General features: G+C 35.2%; 1 protein-coding gene across 4 annotated transcripts in view; it reads left to right on the forward strand.

Annotated features, from left to right (window-relative positions):
- LOC144977331 (neuroguidin-like) overlaps nucleotides 1-19,256 on the forward strand; it is a 197,343-nt gene extending 178,087 nt beyond the window's left edge. For all 4 annotated transcript variants that reach the window (XM_078922413.1, XM_078922414.1, XM_078922411.1 and 1 more), the window contains 10 exons: nucleotides 3,838-3,922; nucleotides 4,795-4,847; nucleotides 5,156-5,249; nucleotides 6,351-6,475; nucleotides 9,017-9,072; nucleotides 9,741-9,789; nucleotides 10,694-10,780; nucleotides 12,430-12,474; nucleotides 13,332-13,359; nucleotides 19,161-19,256. In XM_078922413.1, coding sequence (XP_078778539.1) covers nucleotides 3,838-3,922; nucleotides 4,795-4,847; nucleotides 5,156-5,249; nucleotides 6,351-6,475; nucleotides 9,017-9,072; nucleotides 9,741-9,789; nucleotides 10,694-10,780; nucleotides 12,430-12,474; nucleotides 13,332-13,359; nucleotides 19,161-19,189 — 651 coding nt within the window. In that variant the 3' untranslated portion in view covers nucleotides 19,190-19,256. The remainder of the gene's footprint in view (nucleotides 1-3,837; nucleotides 3,923-4,794; nucleotides 4,848-5,155; nucleotides 5,250-6,350; nucleotides 6,476-9,016; nucleotides 9,073-9,740; nucleotides 9,790-10,693; nucleotides 10,781-12,429; nucleotides 12,475-13,331; nucleotides 13,360-19,160) is intronic.
- The last annotated feature ends 5,744 nt before the right edge of the window (nucleotides 19,257-25,000 follow it).

Raw genomic sequence — 25,000 nt, forward strand, 5'->3', positions numbered from 1 at the left:
ATCATTTTCATGAAAATAATATAGTGGCTATCACGTAAACGCCTGCTAATTTGGGAAAAACGCAATAATTTCTCTTTAAAATAGCTTTTGAAATGCCCGTTTAAAAAAATGGAATTCGCCTATATGTCCCCCTGACAGAAAGGAATTAAAAATAGAAAGAAAGAAAGAATAAAGAATTTTACTGAATCATTTGCGACCGAAGAATTGACTCATCACCTGTTTCCGAGAGTTTTATTTAACTTCCCAACGCCCCAAATTACTATCAATTCATTCAATATAATTTACTCCTCCCCCCTCCACGCTCTCCGGCACTTTCCTTCCATGTCCCTCAAACTGCTTTCTTTCCATGGAGCGTCCAATCAGCTTTTTACAATTGCCCATTTCCAATTGGCTGCTGAATAAGGACAATTCTAATTTCAATTGTCCACCAGTCTGTCATCAGCAAAGTCAAGAAAGCTCCTCCTAATCAAATCACACATACCCACGAATATGATAGGCCTTGTAGACCAGTCACTGGTCTTTGATGTTACACAACCATCCGCCAGCTTTGATCACATCGCTTTTGATATCTATCTTCTTCTCTCAACCCCGTTGACTGTACCACGAGTCAACATAAAAGAATATCGCGGTGAGGTGCGAATCGTGAAGATGGAATGACGTAGCTGTATTTAAGTTATAGGTTCAAAGTTCAATTGACAGAGAGAACTGATGAGAGATCAAACTGAGGTGGTAAAATGAAAATTATTTCGTGATAAAACGTTGCATAAATTAAGTTTTATGTACACCAACACACACACACACTTACTCTCTCTCTCTCTCTCTCTCTCTCTCTCTCTCTCTCTCTCTCTCTCTCTCTCTCTCTCTCTTCTTCTTTCTTTCTCTTTCTTTCTTTCTTTATCTCTCTCTCTCTCTTTCTCTCTCTCTCTCTCTCTCTCTCTCTCTCTCTCTCTCTCTCTCTCTCTCTCTCTCTCTCTCTCTTCTCTCTCTCTCTCCCGTGCTGCGACAAAAAAAAAAGACGCCGACCAGATAGCTAATACTGTTTAAAATGGAAATTTGTTGAAAATGGTCTGCTTATTGAACAACCGAAGAATCGTGGATAACAGAAATGATCATTGTGAATCAGTTGAAACACGTGATATCGATGTAATACTAATACTAGTAATAATCATAAAATATCAGTGTATTTATCTTACTCTTGATCACCACTGTAATAATAACAATCTTATTATTATTATTATTATTATTATTATTATTATTATTATTATTATTATTATTATTATCATTATTATTATTATTATCATTATTATAATAATAATAATAATAATAATAATAATAGTAAAAAAATAAATAATATCCATTTTTTGACAATAAAAAATCGTGATAAACGCATTGAAAAGGACGGGAAGGGAGGGGGTGGGAGAGGATTAATGATCAGATAATCAAAATGAACTGTTATTTTAAAATAAATTGACAATCATAGGTAAAAATAAGTTATAAGTATTCCTCTGAACTTTGTGTAGATCTTAACATATTTTTATACTTTTTATTAACATACTTAAAACCTCACGATTATTTTAAGGAACAGCTGATTGTTACATGTCACAGAAACAGCATCTAATTAATCAACCAACGTTCTGTTTTCTTTTTTTTTTCACCGGTGGAACTTCACTTGCTAATTCTGGAGCAGTTTGCATGAAATGTTTTTTAACCACATATCTCATTTGAGCCCTTTCACAGCTTATTCGGCAGTCCATTTGCCATTTGCATTGAGACAATGTTTGTTTTCAGTATGACCATTCATCTGAGTAAAGAAAAAAAAATCATTAGTTATTATTGATGATGATGATGATGATGATTGTGATGATGATGATGATGATGATAATAATAATAATAATAATAATAATAATAATAAGAAGAAAATAATAAGAAAAGAAGAAAAAAGAAAAAATAAAATAAAAGAAGAATTGTAATAATAAGAGTTATAATAATATTATTGATTGTTAGTAATACGATAGTGATCGCCTAGATGCCTGCTAATAATAATAACGTAATAATTTTCCTTTAAAATATAGTTCTAAATGCCCGTTATTCAAAATGGAATCCGCCTATATACCCACTCTGAAATATTTTTAGCAAAAATAAGATAGAGAAAGAAGTTTACTGTAGCATTTGCGGCCAAAAAAACATTGATTTATCACCGGTCTGCGAGAGTCTTATTTGACACCTAGACAACGCCCCAAATTACGTTCAATTCATTTCAAATTTACTCCACCTCTCCAGCAATTTCATCCCGTGACCTCCAAACTGCTTTCTATCCATGGAGCGCCAATCAGATGTTTACAATTATCAATTTCCAATTGGCTGCTGAAAAAGGACATTTATAATTTCAATCGTCCACCAGTCGGTCATCGGCAAAGTCAAATAAGCCCCTCCCACTCAAATCACATATCCCCTCGAATGTTCGGCCTTGTAGCGCAGTCCACCGGCCTTTGATGTTACACAATCATCCGCCACCTTTGATCACATCGCTTTTGATGATGTCATAATATATCTATCTACCCTCTTTTCTCACGCCCGTTGACTGTATCAACGGGCGATGTAGAAGAATATCGAGGGTAGGTGCGAACCGTGAAGATGGAATGGCAAATCGGTGTGAAAGTTATAGGTTCAAAGTTCAATGCAATAAAAATCGTTCCGTGCTAAACATGTGCGTACATGAGTTTTATACACACACACACACACACACACACACACTCTCTCTCTCTCTCTCTCTCTCTCTCTCTCTCTCTCTCTCTCTCTCTCTCTCTCGTGTGTGTGTGTTACTACTACTACTACTACTACTACTACTACTACTACTACTACTACTACTACTACTGCTACTACGATTACTGCGCTATCATCATCATCATCATCATCATCATCATCATCATCACCATAAAACAACAACAACAACAACAACGTTATCATCACACTTGGACGTGTTCTTATGTCTCTGGAGTTTGTCTGAATACGGGACTATTTTGTTAGCCAACAAAGAATTAGAAAAGGTGTGTTTACACATTCATTGTGCAGGAACCTGTCATTACAAATCGGTGAAATAAATGCTATATTAAAAGTAGATTATTACTCTTATATTTACTATCATGGGTTAGGGTAACAAAACTCAGATAACGTTAATTTGAATTTTTTAAACAATTTAAAATATTTTTCAGGTTAATTTTAAATAGAAAAATATACATTTTTCAAGAAAGAATAAAGTATACTCACCATTTCTTGATATCAATGAAAATAATTGCGTCTTGAAGATGAAAATGTGGCCGTTATATCAATATAAAATAGAAAAATATAGAAGAAGTGTATGGTCAGCAATTGCAGTGTAAAAATGAACGATTTTACGAAATCTGTCTTATAGCCTGACTGACAATGAAATCCAAGCGGTGCATTCTACCTGCAGGGATAAATATAGGCCAGTTCTCACGTTCTGGACATCTGTTATGACGTAACCACACGGTGGTCTCCCCGTCATCGATGGTGGGTCGTTCCCATTGGGGGTGAGGCGGTAGTAAACTAAAGTGAAAGATTTCTAGTGTAATAAACGGCTGTGTACAGTTCTTAAGTCTGAATATCAGCTTAACTCATAAAGATGATTTGAAACAACGTACAGAGTGATGAGACAATAATCAATAGTTTTGTCTTATAAAGTGTAACAATCTCAGATTGTGTCATGTGTCCCATGTTAGGGTCTTCCTTGCCCACCACATGATTGTTCAAAGCTACATTATAAATGCGAGGCAATTGACAACAGGAGAGTGGAACAGAATTTTATTTAATTTTCAGGTTTTGGAAAAGATGAGACCCATCGAGCATAAACTGAAATACCAAATCAACAAACTCATTAGTGCTTATAAGGATGGAGATATTGGTATGTCATTTTTATTTCTGCTTTTATTTTATTGAAAACCAAGTAATGTATTATTTATTTATTTTTTTTGTCTCTGAGGCTGCTCATTAATTTGGTCTAGGTTGTATTTCAGTTAATGGTTATCATCGTTTAAGTAAATTATATGCTGTCTTAAGATTTTGACTGAAAGTCGTTTTTGTAGCATTAAAAATGTACATAAATATGTTGTTATAATAGATTGACGCATGATAAAATAAATTCTTTTAATTCACTCTCATGGGACATTTTTACTTGAGTGAGGTTATTGTGAGAGAAAAGATTACGGTAAACTAGGCATCAGCCGCAGTGCGGTGCTGCAAGATTATTTTGAAGAAAAAGCTATGGTATCTCACAATAGCAGAAGTAGCTTCTCAAGGGATAGACAAAGTGAGCATAAAATTATTCAAATGTCAAAGAGAATGCCAGAATACTGAAGTACTTTCCACCAGATCAAACAGACCCAGCTACCCGATCACTTCTGGGGGACAATGAGGGTCAGACATAAATCTCCGACTTCATCAGAGATCAATCTCAGTCGCTTTGTGTGTAAAGCGAGTGCTCTACCCCAATTTAGACCCCCTGTAGCGTTTAATGGACAGTAATGATTGCTGACTACCCTTTGGATATGATTCTGATATATTGTAAAGTACTTTCACAAGACCTTACAGGCCCAACTACCTAATTAATGGTGGATGGATAAAAGAATGGCTTTACAGGAATTCAAAACCAGTCGGTCCGGTATGATTGACAGTACTCGATGCATCAAGTTACCGGGTCATCAAATTCAGGGCTCTGGGTGTGTTTTCTGTGTAATGTAAGTTGTCACTACATGGTTTCCTTGGTTCTATTAACAGATCCATCTGACCCTAGAAAATTTCGTCCAAACTTTGGAGCCTTTTCCAACGTGGTAAGTAAAAAGTATTGTTTTGTCAAAGAAATGTTTCTTTTCCCCATAAACCTCTTCTTCTTCATCATCATCACCTTCTTTTTTGTTCTTTTCTATTTCTTCTTCTTCTTTTAAAAAATTTTTTTTTATTCATCTTCTTCTCTTCATATTGAATGAATTGATTTAGATTACTTATATGATACTTGTGTCGTGAAAATTTTGATTTGTTCTGGTGCTACCTTTCAAATTACCTCTTTTTTTCATTAGTATTTATTACGTACACAAATATTTTGTTTCATGCCAACAAAATGTTTTAACTTTTATAATAGGCTGATGCTGACACAAGTGCTGATGAGGATGACGAGAAGAAAAAAGACCCCAATCAGTTGTATGTGGCACCAAAGTTGGCTCCAGCTCATTTCTGTAAGAATGATGAATTACAATGAAATTTATTTCAGATCCATAACTCACAAGGCTCATGTAGTTTTTCCCTGTTTCTGTAATGTTTAATTCTCTCATGTTCATATGAATGGTAATTTGAATAAATTTGATTTTAAATTATGGTTAATAGGCTGTAATCACCTTTAAAAAAAAATATATTGTCTTTCACAGCCATTAAGGCCAGACAAAAACAAATGCTTGCTACCCTTTGGATAGGCTGCTAGTCTCTCAAAGTATTCTCCATTGTATCAAAGGGACATGGCTTCCTAATTTCAACTGGCTAGGAGGATGAAAGGGTCAAAATAAAACCTTGACTGTTCTCAGGACCTACATTGGTCCCTAATCCTGTGAAGAAGGTGCTCTTTCAACCAACCTTTTGGGACTTCAACTCCTTACCTATTACCACTTTAAATGACGGGCACATTGTCTGTCATATAAATGATCAAAATATTTGTTATACTTCCAAATTAGACCATGTCCCAATAGTGGTTATAATACACTGAGGATTTCTTTTGTTTTGTTGTTTGTTAAGATATATTTCAGTTTTGTGGTCATTTAAAAATTTTTTTTTTTTAATGGTTTATTGTGAGAAAGAAAATTTTTAAATATAATTTTACACGCGGAATTTACTTATTTATCCTAACATTCTTTTTCTTTTGACTTTATTTTTGTCTTGAAATTTCATAGTTTTATGGAGAAAAAAAACCTCTTAACTCTTGGAAGTGTATTTATTACATTTTGGATCAAGTTCAGGGTTTGAGACCCGCTCTGAGCAGCGCATAGTTGAATCCTTTGAAAAGACCCTTTACTCACATTTTCTCATCATATTCAGGTGTAAAATGAGTACCTGACAATTGAGAGTGTTGTCTCTGTTGGTAAGAAATGTAATATCGGTGTCATGTCTCGTTCTACATGTCAAGTGTTGCCGTTGGCTAGGGACTCTTTGTATAAAACTTTGAGCACATTTAGGGGAGATATAAATGTACTATTTTAAAAAGAATATTAACATTTTATTTTATTAATTAGTTTATTTATTTTAGTTTATTATTGAAATTTGCAAGTCTGTATAATTTTAATCTACAGCCGATGATGAGACACAGGATGAAAGGTTGAGGAAGGAAAGTGAAAAGAAGAGAAGGAAATCTTTGAACTCCACCATGTTGAGAGAGTTGAGAGAACAGTACACAGACGCCCCAATGGAAATTGTGGTAAGACGATCAGTCCATCTCTATTTGAGAACATTAACTTCTTTAGTTTTTATTTTTCTTCCATGCACAGTTAAACATTTTTTTTTTCATTTTGGCCACAAATTTTTTTTCTTCAAACGTTGATGAATTAATATCAGATGACCCCTGTTACAAAACTCTTAAATCTAAGATTTCTTAGAGGCTTTGAATCAAAGCATGGTAGTCTTCTGCGTTATTATCTTTTTAATGCCATACATCAACTCCTTATTAGGAGAATATCCCAAGGCAAATATGTTTATTTCTCTCCATGTTTAATTGAAAGGAAGTGAAAGGTGTATGATCACCCCTCCCTCTCATCTCATTGAAATGAAGATAATTTCAATCAGAATAAAGTGGTCATTGTCTGTCAAAACTTTTTAAATTTTTTTTTTTACACATCATTGATATTTCTCCTCTGCCACAGCATATTACATTTGTTTGAATTAGGATTCTTTTGCAATGTTGCCACTGTTGCCAACTCCCATTTTTCCCTGGGTTTGTTTTGTTCCGTATTTTTAATGTTGCCACCGTTGGCAACTCCCATTTTTCCCTGGGTTTGTTTTGTTCCGTATTTTCAATGTTGCCACCTTTGGCAGCTCCCATTTTTCCCTGGGTTTGTTTTGTTCCGTATTTTCAATGTTGCCACCGTTGGCAACTCCCATTTTTCCCCGGGTTTGTTTTGTTTTTAAAAAACAAAAAAATGTTTGTTAACGTCTTTAGACAGTGTCAAGGCCAAGTCAGCTAACCCATAATTTTTCAAAACTCATGTGGTCACTTTCTCTCTGTTGTACAAAATGCCCAGGCCTAATTTCCTTCAGCATGCAATGTTCCTGTTGATACTTTTGTAACTTTGAAAAATGGGTGAATAAAAGATTTTCTCATTTTATAAAGGGGGTTCTGATAGCTCTGTTGCACTTGCTTCACTCACAAAGGGACCAGGGTCGAATCAGGTTGCATTGAGAGTTTTTTTTTTTTTTGACATCCCCTTCCCCCTCCCTTCTGTCTACCCAGCAGTGATTAGGTAGCTGGATCTGTTAGATCTGGTGGACAGTTCTTTGCGATAGACTGGTGTCCTATCAACAGGGTAGCAATTAATTGTTATTGTCTGGTTCACGTTATTGAAACTGGGATAAACTCTGACTCCATTGGCTTTAATCAACTGGGTTGTTTCTCTCTTTTTTTTAAAATATAACAAAAATGGCATCACAGTAAGTTTGTCAACTGGGTTGGGAACCGGACCTCCCATAGCGGGCAGGGAGGTACATACTGTGTCTTCTATCCCCTTATATCTGTTTTCCAACATGCTTTCTGTCTTTGTCTTGGAATGAAATTACTTGGTTTTTTCCTGGCCCTGATCGGAGTCATGGCTGGGAGGGAAACAGTCAAATGCATAGTTATTGTTTTGGGAAATGATATTTTTTTTTCCTTGTAAATCATATCTCTGTTATGTATTATTATATTTGTTATTTCAATGTATAATGTAAGCATTTGAGTGTATTCCTCTTTGTTGGATTTTGTGCTTGTGTCAGGATGAGGCTTATAGGTGATCTCAAACTAAGTACATTGATGGTATGCTCTTGGAATCTTCATCTGATCCCTATTTGTTCCCAGTTCCCCTTTGTCTTACTTTCTCTTGGGTGCTTTAATTGTAATTCTAGAACTTTTTACTATCCCATTTTCTTCCTTTTTACTGGCGCTGATTTAACCTAAATGTGTTGCAAGCGCCGTAAAACCCTTAAAAACAAACTAAGTTTGTCAAAACCTTTTTATGATGCTGGATTTCCCACTTGTTCCTTTAACTGACCATTTAAGATCTAGTTTGTTTTTCACATGATTTTTTCTCTTGATTATTGCAAGTTTTGTTCGTGGCAGGTTTAAAAAATTTAATTCCATTACCAAATCTTTTCAATTCCCATTGTATTTAGACATAGAAACTTAGTTATGGATAATTGTGATGATTTATATTACAATTTTTAAAATATAATGCAGGAGACATGTTTAATTGGAATTTTAGAAAAGAAAAAAAGATAATTGTTCGTGAAAAAAAAAAATCTTGTATTTGTGCTTTTAAAAAATAATAATCCTGAATTTTAATGTTAAGCTATGTTGGGCTGCATGCTGACCTCTAACTGAGAATGAGTAACTAGGATTTTCAATAAAATTGTTTGAATCAATCAAATCAATAGGTTTAGAGGGCAACTAGTTTGGTTGAAAATTTAAATTCATATTGATGCTTTGTGTTTATCTAAAAAACTTGGAAGTCATATTCATGCTATGTGTTTATCTAAAAAATAATTCTCACAACATCTGCCAGGCAGATATAACGTACCAACACACAAAACTACCTTGAACATTTGTAGTCTGATTGATATAATTTAGTGAGAACTACCCATAAAAATGGCTGGCTAAAGTCAATAACAAAGAACTGAGTGACCTCAATTTCATTCCTGTAAGAAGATGACATTCTTCAGCAACTTGTAGTGATGAAATATTAAATTTTTGGTGTGTGTGATTGCTTTCCAGGACAATTCTAATTTGCTACGCTTTAAAGAATCCAAGCAAGAGGAAGAGAGAACTGAGTAAGTCACGATTCTGTTTCTGGTATTAAATTTATGTCCCTTTATCTTTTTATGGCAGATTTTTTGAAAATATGTGACTGAAATATGAGGGTCATTTCATGGATGCCAATGATTATATCAATTGATGCTATCCAATTAGTTGTTTTTTTTTTAACTCACAACTTTTACCAGTTGTTTATAACTTACCAACACACAAAACTTTATGTGTCCTTAAATGTTTATCGTCCGATTTAGTGAGAACTACTCGTAAAATGGCTGGCTAAAAACAATTTACAAAGAAATGAGTGATGTCAATTTTGTTCCTTCTATTTAGGAAATCAACTTTTTTCAAAATTGGAATTTTAATATCTTTTGCAAACCAGGTTTGTTACGATATCTAAGTTGATTGTATGTTTTCATCAAGAAAGTGGTCGCAACAATATGATTTGGGCTACATTGAAAGCCGAGTCTCATACCCGTTACTTCTGGTGAAAACGGTAGAATATGATATCAGGTTAGAGTATGTCTGCTAAGGCTTGAGATGAGGGGCAGTTGAAAGGAAGTTTTCTCTGCTTTTGTGATTATAAAGATAATTTTTATTAAGCTTTAATTATATTTTAGTATATTCTACACTCAATCTGTATTTTCAATGTCTAAAGATTTTTCTTTTTTCAACATATAAATTTCAGATATGAAGAGACAAACTTTATAAGATTGAGCGTGTCTAAAAGAGAAGAGGTAAGTGATTTACTTACATTGGATGGCTGTAAAATTTATACTATAGAATAATTTGTGTTTGAAATAAACCTCTCTTTATACCTTTGCTTTTGGAAACAGATGCAAAATTTGATGCTCTCCTTGTGTAAAATATTATTGCCTTTATCTAAAGTCATGATTTTAACGCCTTAAAAGGCTGAATGTGGTGTCTTTTGGATGAAATTTCCATTGTCCACCAGGATGGAGTTTAGAGCATAATTATACGTTCTGTGGAATTTTCAGACCTACCATTTACGCACTTTAACTGATATTTTGAGGCCAAGATTAGACTTTTAAAAACAAATTCTCTTCCTCTCCAGAGTTTAAACCAAATTTCTTTGCAAAATTGATATTTTTTGCTTTTGTAAGAAATGGATGCATGCATCGATTCCAAAACATCAAAAGTTACATTTCATGGCAATAGTGGTATTTATTATGGTAAAATTATAGGACACCCACATCTGTCTTAAACGCTGGATTTCACACAATTTTTGATTTTACTCTTCATAATCTTTCCGCATGTTATGTAAACATATTGCTGTAAAACAGGAGCTTTACGTTCTGGAAAATGTTTTTGTTTGTTTGTTTGTTGCCTACCGCTAGTCCCACTAATTATTGTTGATATAAAATTGTTTTAAAAACTTAAGAGCACCAAATGGATTTGAGACATGCCTTCAGATATTTCTAGTTGTAAGCGTGTGATTATTTACTTATTTATTTATTTATTCATTTATTTTTTTATTTAAGTTTTTTTCTTAATTAAACTTTCCTCTCCGTAACAAAAATCTAATAACTCTAGTCCTGATCTCTCTTTGTCAATATTTAAATGCTAATCATGGTCCTATTTTTAAATTATGTAATATATATTTTTATGTGTCGTCCACAGAGAAAGAGAAATAAGATTGCCACAATGGCCTCTTTGGGATCCCTGGCAAACTTTGATAACATGGCAGATCTTTACAATGAGGGTCAGGTAGGTGTATGATTTATTCTGATGGGTACTTATAGAACATTATACAATCTACAAAAAAAAGAGAAAAAATAGAGCTTTTATATAGCGCAATATCCACTAAATGTGCTCAAAGCGCTTTACAAAGGATTCCTGGTCAACAGCAACATGTAACATGTAGAACGAGACCTGACGCCTGTTAGGCGATGTTACATTTTTTTTCCGATGTCAGGTCCTCATTTTACACCCGAGTACAGTGGGAGAATGTGAGTAAAAAGCCTTCTCCAAGGACTCATATAGCGCTGAGTGAGACTCGAACCCAGAACCTTCCAATCCGAAAGCGAGTGTCATACCACTAGACCACATAGCCACACAATATGTGATCCCTCGTCTCAAATTGGTACTATGTTGGGATGGACCAGATGCTAAAAAGTCAAATTATAGTCAAACTGGTCAAAAATATGAAACGTTGGTATTTAGCACAGTAAAATATGATATTCCTTCTCCCCTATAAAGCATATAAACTCAACTTAAACATGCTATTTCTGGCTACAAATTCCATTTTAAGCATCTTAATCATCCCGACTTAATACCATTTTGAGACGAGGGGTCACATATATGATATGAGCGTCTTAGGAGGTTGATCTATTAGTATTAGCATCTTATTTATCTTACCACATAGCCGCACAATCTACAGTCGCGTCTCCCCAGTCCGAACACCTCCGTTCCCAGCCTTTTGTCCTGATTACAGAGATGTCCGTATAATGGAATCAGTCCCTTTAGTGTACACACAAATAAAAAGAAAAAAATCAGTCCCCTGGCAACTTGTCCGGATAACGGAGACATTCAGATTGTGGAGTTCCAGATTAGAGAGGCACGGCTGTAATTAGGCAAATGTTGTTTGAAGCTTGAAGAGGTAGAGTAAAATGATAAAGTAGGATGCAAGACAAGCAAAGAGATCGGAAATGATCTTGGATGCAGTTATATTTCCGACCTCTCTGCCCACCCAGTAACGATTGGGTAGCTGCTGAGTCTATTAGATCTATCTAGTGGAAAGTTTTTGTGATAGATTAGTGTCCTATCTGAGGCCTAAAAACTGAAGGCTTAACATGGAGAGAAGCTGTGAAGATGGCACAAAGCCGGACAAGGTGGAGGGGATTCGTCGATGGCCTATGCTCCAGTCGGAGTGAAGGGCCTAAGTAAGTAAGTAATGTCCTATCTAAAGGGTAGCAAGCACATGCTATTGTCTCTTTCACGCCATAGAGACTGGGGTAAACTCTGGCTCCATGGGCCTAATGGCTCCAAAGGACTACTTTTAAAAATTATAATACCATAGATCATGGGCCTAATGTTCTGGACTACTTTTTTTTATTATAATGCCATAGCTCCTGGGCCTAAGGCTCTGAAGGACTACTTTTAAAAATTATAATACCATAGATCATGGGCCTAAGGCTCTGAAGGACTACTTTTAAAAATAAATAAATCAGAATCCATGCATTTACATTCATTATCTCCATCTGGTTCACTTTATTATGCTCAGTATTTCAGATGTGGTTTTAAGTTTAGAATAAACACAAGCTTTTTTAACCTTTAAACTTTTGTGATAAATTCTACATTGAGAAAATATTTAACATTATTGATTTTTAATATATATATATCTTATTTTCACACAGGGTGAGGAGTCATCAAAGAAAAAGAAGCGGTCAAGGCCTTTGAAGGTATGTAGACCAAAAGCCAATAATTGCAGTCCTTCTTAGATGTTTAAATTAAAGTCATAAATAAAAGCTATTCATGTTATGTGTACATTGATAGCTCAATGAGTGGCGTCCTTATGTTTCCCCCTCCCCCTTTTTTTTCCAACTTCATTTGTTATTTGAAGGAGAATAAAAGAAAAGGAAAGAAAGTTAATAATTTTTATTATATAAATCTGAACCTTGCTTCAGTTTGCTTTAGTAAGTTGAATGCGATGTCTTACCAAGTACTTTCACTGCCAGGAGAGTACGAGAGCAACTTTTTCAGGATAAGTAGCAGAGAAAAATAGAGTTTATCTATTATTTGAGAATGCTCAGAACCGTGCATGCTTTAGAAAATCTGATGGTGTCAAACTCGGAATTTATAAGTAGTTACAATTTTAACTCTGCAAAGTTTCATTGGCAACAAGTGACCTGGTTCGGAGCATTCTTTATTATTGCCATCCCCATCTATCCACCACTGTTTTATTGACCAATATAAGTGCAGGTTGGATATTTTTTAATTAGTTTCTGAAGAAAGTGAACGAATGATAATTTTCCTAAGCAAAAACTGCTGAATAGCTTCTCGATCCTGTGTTTTGTTCAGGGAGACTTTCCTCTCAATATATCAATTACAGCATTGATCAGTGCTAGAATTTTAATTGGATCCAGAACTTTCTTTCAAGCAAAGTAACTAACGTACTGTGAGAAACTGTTATGCCAAGACTTTCTTGAGTTACCTGGACAGAATGTTTGCCCTTTAAAAAAAAATATTCTCTATCTCTGTTGTACACCACACATTCCAACTATTGCTCTTCTAATTATTTACATTTTTTTTTTTTTAGTCTGGCAAAGGAAAGCATGGAAAAAAAGGTTTGTTGCATATCATCATCACTATAATTATTGTTGTTGCTATTATTATTGTTGTTGTCATTGTTATTACTTATTTTATCATTTTTTGTTTTTATTAAATTAAAAATATCCTACATCTTTGAATTACTGATTTTGCTGCCAAGGTAGGTAAATTCCCCGACATCTTCTATTGCTGTCCCAGAGATGGTGATTTGTGATTTTTGTTTGGCAGTTATGCGCAGTAGTTTTGTCTTCTCTTCACTAATCTTGAGACCAACTCGCTGAGCTGTTTCTTCCAGGGCCGTGACTTTGTTCTGCATGTCTTGAAGGCGGTGTGATTTCCTTTTTAATTATTATTATTATTCACTTACACTCAAGATATTTCAACTAAATTACACAAAATGAAATATATTTCCCTCTTTGTAAAAATGATCCCAGATTGGACTGGGGTAAAACTTAATCTCAATCCAGAGTAAAGATATTGAGCCATACAAAAGGGGGAAATAGTTATTTATAAAATTTATGTATAGATAGTAGCCCTTAACTCACTCAATCCTAGAGATTTTTGCTACTTTTCAAAACTGGAAATTTTAAAAATTAAAAATAAGCATGTGCATTGATATTGTTTAACTACCATTAACATGTAAAAATGAAAAACATTAGCTTTGATATACGCCTATAATGTGTCTCATAAAAATGCAATAAATAGACATGGGGTAAAAGTAACCCGGGGTAACTACGGATGTAGTTGCTGTTAGGGTTGAGTGAGTCACAAAGCCCAAGTAAGTTTATCTCACTTTCTGCTTGCTACCTGTTTGATAACGTAATTGCCAGATCTGACAGGCCCAATTACCCAATCAGTGCTTCAAAGTGCTTGGTGGACAGAGGAAAATATGTACAAAATACTTACCTTCAGAGCATACTATTGAGAATCCTCAGACATAACGTCAGGGCTGAGAATCTTCCGCCCAAAGGCGGATTTCCGCCTAAACGGTGTTTTATCTCCGCCCATCACCATCACAATTCCGCCTTTTAAAAAGACTCACCACAACCACTACATCAACATCCCTATCACCATTACTACTACAACCACCACCACATCATCATCTCTACCACCACCACCACCATCACTACTACAACTACCACCACATCATCATTCCTACCTATCACCATTAATACTACAACCACCCCCATCATCATCCCTACCCCAACCACCATCCCTACGACAACTACCACCTCATCATCATCCCGACCATCACCACCACTACAGCTACAACCACTACTACTACTACTACCATCACACCATCATCCCTCAGTGATGATAATCTTCCGCGGAATTCCGCGATTTTAGGATTTTTCTGAAATTTTCAGCTGTTTTTGCCGTGTCAAACATTTTCGGCTAAGAGGTAGTTTAGCTGAAAAATCACCAATATGTCTTTTATCATTTTTTGACACCTCTGCTCTGCTGCATGATTTTTGATGACATTCCCATGCCCATGACATTAGTCTAGACACATTGGCACCAAATGTGAATAGTGGTACAATACCCATGACGGCCTTGGATGAAAAGATGATCAAGAGGGAAGGGGATGGAGCAAATGAGTGTCAATATTTTTGTACCATTTAGCTTTGTACTCCTTTTTGTTTGTTTGTTTGTTTGTTCTGAATTCAATTGAATTCATTATAACTTATCTCTAATTACCAATATCAGAGTGGTCTCTCTCTCTCTCTCTCTCTCTCTCTCTCTCTCTCTCTCTCTCTCTCTCTCTCTCTCTCTCTCCCTAAATATATCTATCTATCTATCTATCTATCTATCTATCTATCTATCTATCTATCTATCTATCTATCTATCTCCACTCTCTTTCTTTCTTTCTTTTCCATATTTTATTTCTCAGCCAACCTTCTAACTTCACATTATTATGTTTATAGATATCACTTTGTAATAGAGAGAAAATACAACAGTAAGTTTGGCTGATCGATTTAAGTAATAATTTTTTTAAAGGCTTGATTTAGATTCGCTCATTTGATGGAATATGTTTTGCAATTGATTAAAGATTCTTATTCATAAGCTGCATAGCCACAAGGTTGCAGTAATACCCACACACTAGCCGTGTTTGTAGTATAAAAAAATACCTCCTTTTGGCCAAAAGTTTATTATAATCTCTTGATATAGTGGGAAGCATTATAGAGCTCTAAAATTTTTAATTGGAAATGACAATTTTAAAAATTATATTTACAAAAAGTCAGTAATATCTTGTGATCAGACTAGACGTGTTTTAGAAGTTAGTAATATATTACGTAATATTAAGTAACAATGAATAGCTATGTTATTTTTTGCATTAGATTTGGGCTTGACAGACGGGCCGATAGATTTTCCTCCTTTTTTTACAAATTATCATTATCATCACTGATCCCTACCACCACTACTACAACAACCACCACCACAGCATCATTCCTACTACCAATACAACTACATCCGCCGCCACCACATCATCCCAACTATCACTACTACTACTACCACCACATGATCCCTTCTACAACTATTACAACCACCACCACACGATCATTCCCAACACTTCTACAACTACAACCACCATATCATCACCCTTATCACGACCCTACTACAACCACCACTGCATCATCATCCTACCGCTACCGCTACCTTTTTTAACTGCAAGTACAATATGTTGTAATTACACTTTCAACTTTTGAAATTCCTCCAAGTGGTGTCAGAAATTATTGCGAGACGCATTTTGGATTGCATCTCAGTAGATTTTAATGAAATTCAAATTTATACGTTATCGTCGCATAGATGGGTCTTGAACTATTCGCTGAAAAATTTCCTCCATTTTCGTGACCCGTCATTTTCACTCCTGAACCATCATGACATGACCATCCCCACTACAAAAGCAACTATCACATTATCATCAGTAACACCATCTCCACAACCACATCATCACTGTCATCATTATAATCAGTACCACCTCTAGTGCAAGCACCACTATCACATCATCTTCCTGGTGGGATCTTTACTTGCATAGATCAGAATTGCTTTCTGTCTTTGTCTTGGCTTGATCCTTTTCCTGGCCGGCCAGATTCATTGGCAGGGAGGGAAGCAATTAAATGTATAGTCATGGTTTTTGGGAGATGATATGTTTGTCCTCGTAAATCATCTCTCTTTTGTGTGACGTTAGATTTGTTGTTTTAAATTTTGTAATACTCTCACAAGGATTCTGTGCTTGTGTCTTGGTGAAGCTTTTAGGTGACTTTAAACTAACTACATTGATAGTTTGATCTTGTAGTCCATTTCTCACAAACGGACTCCAAGATCAAACTATCAATGTAGTTAGTTTGAAGTCACCTATTTGAACCAGTCTCACCTTTTCTCCGGTACTTTTGATCTTACTTAAATCTATATTTTTTTACAGCCCCATTTTTACCTTTTAAGTGGTGCTGAAATGACCTACAAGTAAAAGTGAAGCAAGCGCCGTAAAAACCCTTCGAACTAATAACTCAAAACTCTCTCTCTCTCTCTCTATCCATCTATCTCTCTTTACACAAACACTCATAGACACACAAATCAATAAAGCACACTTATTTGTTTAGTCCCGATTAGTTTTCATGTTCATCCTCCACTACTTACCAATAACAGGTCATCACAAACACCTTGACTTCAATCTCTCTCTCTCTCTCTCTCTCTCTCTCTCTCTCTCTCTCTCTCTCTCTCTCTCTCTCTCTCTCTCCCTCTCTCTCTCTCTCTCTCTCTCTCTCTAACTGTCATACACACACATGACACATATGCACGTTCACATGGAAATCAATAAAGTTCACTCAGTTCTTTAGCCTCATTAATTTTTCACTTTCATCGTTCTGTACTCATCACTAGATTTACTTTGAGCTCTCTCTCTCTCTCTCTCTCTCTCCCTCACCCTCACACACACACACACACACATACACACACAAATCAGTAAAGAGCACCCAGTTCTTTAGCCTCAATATGTTTTCATTTTTCATCTTCCTATACTTAACAGTGACACACACACACACACACATATGATTCAATTAAATGTTAATTTCCTGGCAATACGATTCAATAGTCTGATGTCACGTGCCCGGCAACGGCGGCCATCTTGGTTCTAAACAAAGAAAATCATTACTTTTTATTTTTCATGCTGGCTATAACTTTTCATATGCCTTGTGATCAGAATGTGTAAAAGTCAAAACATGATCAATTTTATGGGGTTTTTTCCTCTAGATAAGCTTTTATGCTCGCCGGGGAAATATTTCATAAGGGCATCCGCCATTGTTCCGATAGTTTAGAGCCAGTGTAACTAAGTTACCATGCGTCATAAGGAAGGAAGTGACGTTACGACTGTTGAAGAGTATTGCCAACATGAAACATACGTTAACTTAATATTTAAGATTAACAAATAAAACACAACACACATAACAATAACGTTCACTCAATACTTTAACCTAACCTTTCTGTCCCTATCACTATATTCAATTGGAGCAGTCTCTCTTTCTCTCTCTTTCTCATATTTTTCTCTTTCTCTCCCCCTGTGTGTGTGTCTCTCTCTCTCTCACACACACACACACACACACACACACAAACACACTCTATCTGTCCTTCTGTCAGACACACCTAAATCTATAAAGTGGATCATATCCTTTTCACATCAGCCATCAATCTCTCTTTTCATCTCCAAGTACACACCTTGTCACCACCATCATCATCATCATCATCGTCATCATCATCACATCACTGCCACTACTACTACTACTACTACTACTACTACTACTACTACAACCACCACCATCGCCACACCATCATTTCATGAAGGACCACCACTACTACTACTACTACAACCACCTCCACCACATCATCATCACCATCATTACAAAACAACAATCACTACCACTTCCTTACCACCACTACTACAACCTCCTCCAACACAACAAGATCACCACCACCACTTCTGCAACCACCACAACCACATACATCATCATTATCATTACTGCCACCAGTACAACATCCACCATCATATCATTATTACCACCACCCCTACCATTCATTTTTATATTTTATACGTCATAATGAAATTGGTTTTGGAACTTTACTTGATTTGAAACAAGGGGTATTGGGATGATTATAGATCTCATTAGATTATATTAAGCTTGCAGAAATTCCTGTTTAAGCATTGAAATTATTCGGAATTGTTTCTGAAATTTACGTGAGCCAAATTTTAAGTTGGCGTCTCTGGTCAACTTGAAACAATGGGAGGTGGGCATTAGTGAATCTGTGAATAAGGGAGAATTAATGCACAGCACCCTACCAAACTACTAACCTATCATACCTCACCACATCATCCAACCCCCAATTACTAATTACCACATCTCAGTCTATACCTCGATAGTCATAAAAGCCACCATGTTGATTTCACACTTTTTTTGAAATTTAAATGATGGTTATTTTGCAGAATTCTGTGCGCTGAACAATTGTTCTCACATTTTTTAATACATTTAACTTGAAGTAGGTTATTTTGGGAGTTCTTGACTTACGCTAAAAATTCTCCTTATTATGATATTCTATGATATTTGTTGAGTTAAAACTATACCTAAATATATATATATATATATATATATATATATATATATATATATATATATATATATATATATATATATATATATTATAGCAAGATTGGGCCTATTAATTACCTCCTCAGGTCCACAAAATTGTGGAATAATTTTTTATTTTTAGATAACTAATCTTCACCTTGACTAAATATCTTTTTCTTTTTTTTTTGGTTCTGTTGCAGGCTCCAAGTTCAAGAGAAGGAAACGATGAAACCATCTTTTTACATAGTCATGAGGCTTTTGTCATGTATTTAACAATAAACTATAATTACCATTTATTTAACGATCTTGAATTTACTTCTTTGACGTTGTGAGCAGAGAAAATTGTCCTGAGCTTTGACTCAGTGAAACTAATTGATTTTTAGTTCCGTTGTTTAGAAACAGATTGGAGACAAAGTATTTTCCATCATTATTTTCATTGGTATAAAACTGCCCTCTTTTGTCACATCACCAGTGACCCAAGCCTCAAATTGGGGGTTATAATAGGATGAACTAGTGAATCTTGTGGATTGGACGGTCCTGTGTGTGAGCCTCGCTCGGTGTATAGTTGAGTCCTTGGAAAAGGCTCTTTACTCACATTATTTCACCTTACTCAGGTTTAAAGAGTACCTGGCCGTTAAGAGCATTGTCTGTCGGAAAAAATTGTAATATCGCCTAAAAGGCGCCATGTCCCGCTCTAAATGTTGTGCGTTGCTTTTTGTCAGGGACCCTTTGTAAAGCACTTTGAGCACGTTTAGTGGATATTGCGCTATATAAAAGCTCAAGCTCAAGTTGAGAATCAAAAGTCAGAAACAGATTTATGTGCTTTATTTAAATTGATATGCTGGTGCTGGCCAGGATAAACACCGGAGGGAATTTTACTCTTGCATGTTCTCTACAGTCTCAACTTTGTACCCTTTGCAGCAAGACTGGGACTTGAACCAGGGACCTATTGGCCAGAAGCTGGATGCACATCAGCCATTTCCCTTTTTTTTTTTTTTGTTTTTAGCGGTTTTATGACGCTTGTAACACATTAAGGTCATATCAGCGCCGTAAAAAAGGAAGAATATGGGATAGTAAAAAAATCTAGAATTACAATTAAAGTACCCAAAAATAAATAAGACAAGGGGGAATGGTACAAATAGGGTACAGATGTAGATTCCAAGAGCACACTATCTACGTACTTAGTTTGAGATCACCTAAAAGTCTCATCCAGACACAAGCACAGGATCCCACTAAGAGGAACACACTCAAATACAATATAAATTAAAAACAACAAATATAAGATAACAGAGTGAGAGATGATTTACAAGCAAAATAATATCGTCTCCCAAAACAAATTCTATACATTTGACTGTTTCCCACCCAGCCAAGGACTCAGGGCCCGGACAAAATCAAGTAATCTCATTCTGAGACAAAGACAGAAGCAAATTGGAAAACAGATATCGGGGGGGGGGGGGGGGGGGGGGGGGGGGTAGAAGACACAGGAAGTTCCTACATGCCCACTATGGGAAGTCGGGAACCCCACTCAGCCAGGATTTTCTCATTTCATTTGAAATGTGGCTTTGTTGGTACAAATAGCTCAGTTGGTAGAGCACTCGCTTCACAAGCAAAAGGACCGAGATTGAGATTTTTTCCTGACCTTCCTGTCCACAATTAGGTCTGTTAGGTATGGCAGTGCAGAAAGTACTTAGCGAGAGACTAGTGCCTATCTAAAGGTAGCAAGCGATCACTCTTGTCAGTTTTATGCTATAGAAACCAGAATAAACTCCTGGTTCTGAACAAGAGAGATTAGGATTTTTACTTGTAATACAAGTGAGAAAGGAACCTGCAATATTCACAAACTATGTTCAAACTTTTTTGACCAGTGGTCCAAAGCTAATGGCGATCCTGAATATGTAGGTAGTGCCTGTTAGGCTGTCATGATTCCTTCTCAACAGATTTACACCCAAATATGGTAAGAAAAGTGTTAAAGAGCCTTCTCCAAAGGCTAAACTTTGTGCTACCTATAGCAGTATTCGAACAGTTCGACATTTAGGCCACAAATCGAGTGTCAAACTACTTGATCAGAGCCGCACTATAAACTTATTTCTAAGTGTGCGTTTACATGAATGTGGCTAATGAGCCAGTCCAATTGCCAAGACACGGGGAAGGACATCTTAGTGAACCTCATTCAAGAATGAAAACGGACAAATAATGATATTGTTTTGTGTGTATTTGTTTTTCAGGGTTTTAGAGCGCTTACAACACTTTTAGATAATTTCAGTGCCAGTAAAAAGGGAGATAATAGGAGAAAAGGTGTAAATCAATTCACACAAATTCACCTGACTGTATTAACAGCACAGTGTTTGATGTTTGTCATCTGCATGGTGATCGTGGCTACCAAGAAGAAGAAAAAGATAGGAACGTCTAAAAAAGACTTCGTTTATAGATTCAAAGGTGTTTCTTTAGTTTGACTGATGTCCACAAACCTTGACAAAACATGATAAAAAAAACACATTTTGGTATTCATTTGTATAATTATAATTCATTTAATCAACCAAATATTATCATTACCAACGAATTTATCACTGTTGTCATCATCATCATAATAACATTTCATTGTCCAAACAAATTTGTAATGGTTTTTGTTTGCTTTAGTAAAATAATGCATTTGCATTACACGAGGAAACCAATGAGGCGAATTCATGACTATTAAATAATCTAATACTAATAAATAAATAACATTTCTATTTTAAAGAATCAAACATAACAACAGCCAGTTATCAAAATATTGAGTCATCAAGCAACTTTTGCTGTGATCAAATGTAACCATGGTTTAAGATACAAAGTCGACAAGTTGTGCCCAGACCATTTCCATTGCTTTTCTATAGAAAGATCTATCATTTGTCAGGGGATTGAGTCATTCTCTTGAATATTCATTTACAAAATATATAGAGAGTAAAGTTATGAACTGAGATGACAGAGTGTCAAAACCAACTCGATCTCCCAATCTTTAAACAACCATCGAATGATTTTATGAAAGCTCTAATTAATTTGTCTGGCGTAATATTAGGTATAATTTGACACAGTTGATAAGGAAAAATCCTTTAATGTCATTATACAATACAATTATTTGTTTTGCTTGTTTTTAAGGGTTTTCCCGGTGCTTGTGACACATTTAGGCAGACCTGCCTAATTGAACATTTAAAAATTCGTAGTTTTAAGAAGATCAAAATAGAAGTCATATAGTTCACTTCATAGATCAACAATTTGCCCTCACAATTGTTAATTGCACTTCTAAATCCTTAAAATTATGCAGCATGGCATCAACTCTCAGTTCCAATAAGTTTTAATGACTTAGAGATGCTTAGGAAGTTCTGAAATTGGAGCAAGAATTTCGTAATTTTACCCTGCAGGTCTGTCTGCATTTAGGAAATGTCAGCGCCAGTAAAAAGGAAGAACATGGGATTAATCAAAAAAAAAAAGTCAAGAATTACAATTAAAGCACACAAGATAAAGTAAGACGAAGGGGAATTGGTTGTAATAGGAAACAGATGAAGATTCCACGAGTATACCATCAATATATTTAGTTTGAGATCACCTAACAGTCTCATCCAGACACCAGCTCAGCATCCCACTGGGAGGAACACACTCAAACTCAAATGTTTGCAGGATATGTTCAAAATAAAAATATAACGATCAATACATAACAAAGAGATGATTTACAAGTTTTAAAAAAATGTTTACCTCCCAAAACTAACATAATTTGACTGTTTCCCTCTTAGCCAAGGACTCTGGCAAGGGTCAAGACAAAACCAAGTAATCCCATTCCAAGACAAAGAAAGCAACTCGGAAAACTGATATAGGGGGATAGAAGACACAGCAAGTGATCTCCTGCCCACCACGAGAGGTCAGAAGACCCGATCCAATTCTTTATTCCAATGTCCTTGAAGAGGCACTATCAGACACAACAAAAAAATCCCCGATATCGACAGCATACTGCTACTTCATCAAATCTCATATCCTTAAATTCTCTAAATTGATTTTGAAAATTGTCAATAACAATAGAGTTGAGTCAAAAAAGCATGTTGTTATGTTCAGTTCAAGTTGAGCAATTTGTCATGACCTGAAATATATCTTTTTTTTGTGTTGTTGTTGTTGTTGTGATTTTGAATTTAAGTCATTTTGGCACACGAAAAAAAGATGATGACAAGAAACTCAAACAATCAGAGATCAAAATTTTTATCTGCATTCGATAACAGGTTCCCAGGAATATGTAAAACTAGCTCAAAGTTAAAGACGGCACAGAATTAAGTCTCAAGAGTAATCTAATTGTGTGTTTATATAAACTAAAAAAAAAAATCCCAACTAAAACACAAGTCAACATTCGTCCCGAAGAGAAAAGTACTATTCAAATGGTTTAGTATATGCCTGGCAATAAAATAATACCCACAGTTGATTTTCAAGAATATATTATCTCATCATTTACATCTAAGTTGACAACTTTTATTGACAGGAGTGGATCACAAATGGATGGCAATATATGACCCATTGTCTTGAAACAGTATTATTCCCCCAGTGATTTACATGCTAAAAATCTGAATTTAGTCAACAATTATATAAGTAAACAGAAAAGAATAATCCCTCCGAGTCATTAGGCCAATGGAGCCAGAGTTTATTTTAGTTTCTATTGATTGAAACAGACAATAGTCTATCACAAAGTACTTTTCGCCATCTAACAGAATCAGCTAAACAACCACTGTCCCTTCGTGTGTGAAGTGAGTGCTCCACTGAGCTATCGGAATCCGTCAAACCCCCCCCCCCCCCCCCCCCCCCCCAAATTGGGTTGTTTATGTTTTATTGAAGAGAAAAAAATAAAGCTTCTTAGAATGAGGACAACAAAGATGTCAAAGTTTTGGTCATCTAAACTCTAAAATCCCTTTTTTAGCATCTTCTTCACCTTGACATAATACCGTTTGGAGATGCTGGGTCACATATTATACACTCTGTTGATTTTTTATTTTCAAAGTCCATTTCGTCCCCTTATTCTTTAACCATCATGTTTTTGATTGAGTGACTTATATTTTCTGCCTTTGTATTGCGTGTAATTATATTCTATACATGGCACAAAGTTCTAGATGTATACTTCAACAATTAACGAAGTATATCCCTGTAATGAAACAAGTATTATTGTCAACAACAAAAAAAGCTGCTAAGACTGGGCTTTATCATTTATGGTTTCTCTTCATTTTACAATCAAACGTGATAAATATTACACAATGAATTCGATTCCATCCAGAAAACACCATTGGTCTACTTACACAACCATTGTCGTTTGTATCTAAAATAACAGCTTTATTGTTTGTTTGTTTGTTTGTTGCTTTAGGTCTCTTCCAACACAAATGAGGTTATATGAGAGACCGCTGAAACAAAAAAAACAAGCAATCTAACAAAAATAGTACAAATGTAAATCAAAATCATAACCTAAAGATATCATAAGCTAAATTATAAATAACCAAGAACAAACAGGCAGAAGATTTACAGAAAAAAAAATATCCCTGTCAAAAATACAATCACAAACCAAAGAAGCAGGATAGGCTAGTAAAGAGAAGAAGAAACGACATCACTATCGGATCGTACACCCATGCGAACATCATAGGTATATGATTCAAGGGTGATGCTCCCATCCAATTATTAAAATAACGAAAATAAAATGGTATGAATGGCATTTTCAGGCTAAACAACTTTTATGTTTGAGGTAAATTTAGGCTTCATTTTTCTATGAGAAAAAATGCTATTAGATACTTGTAAAAATGGTAAAATTAAACAAATCATAATATATCATAGTATTATATACATATTTGTATAATTCAGCAATTATGGAAAACCCTTGATTTAAGTTAAACATATCATGTCAATAAATATTAACATCTGTCCTTTGTTTTCAAATGACTGTTTTTTCATAAATAATATTTACATCTGTCTCTATGTCAACTTATTTTAAAATGTCAAATTACAGATTTATCAGTGAAAAACAATGATGAAAATAGAGTTACATTCT

Source organism: Berghia stephanieae, chromosome 7 (genome assembly GCF_034508935.2).
Source record: "Berghia stephanieae isolate SIO BIC M18660-M18661 chromosome 7, UCSD_Bste_1.3, whole genome shotgun sequence".
Lineage (NCBI taxonomy): Eukaryota > Metazoa > Mollusca > Gastropoda > Nudibranchia > Aeolidiidae > Berghia > Berghia stephanieae.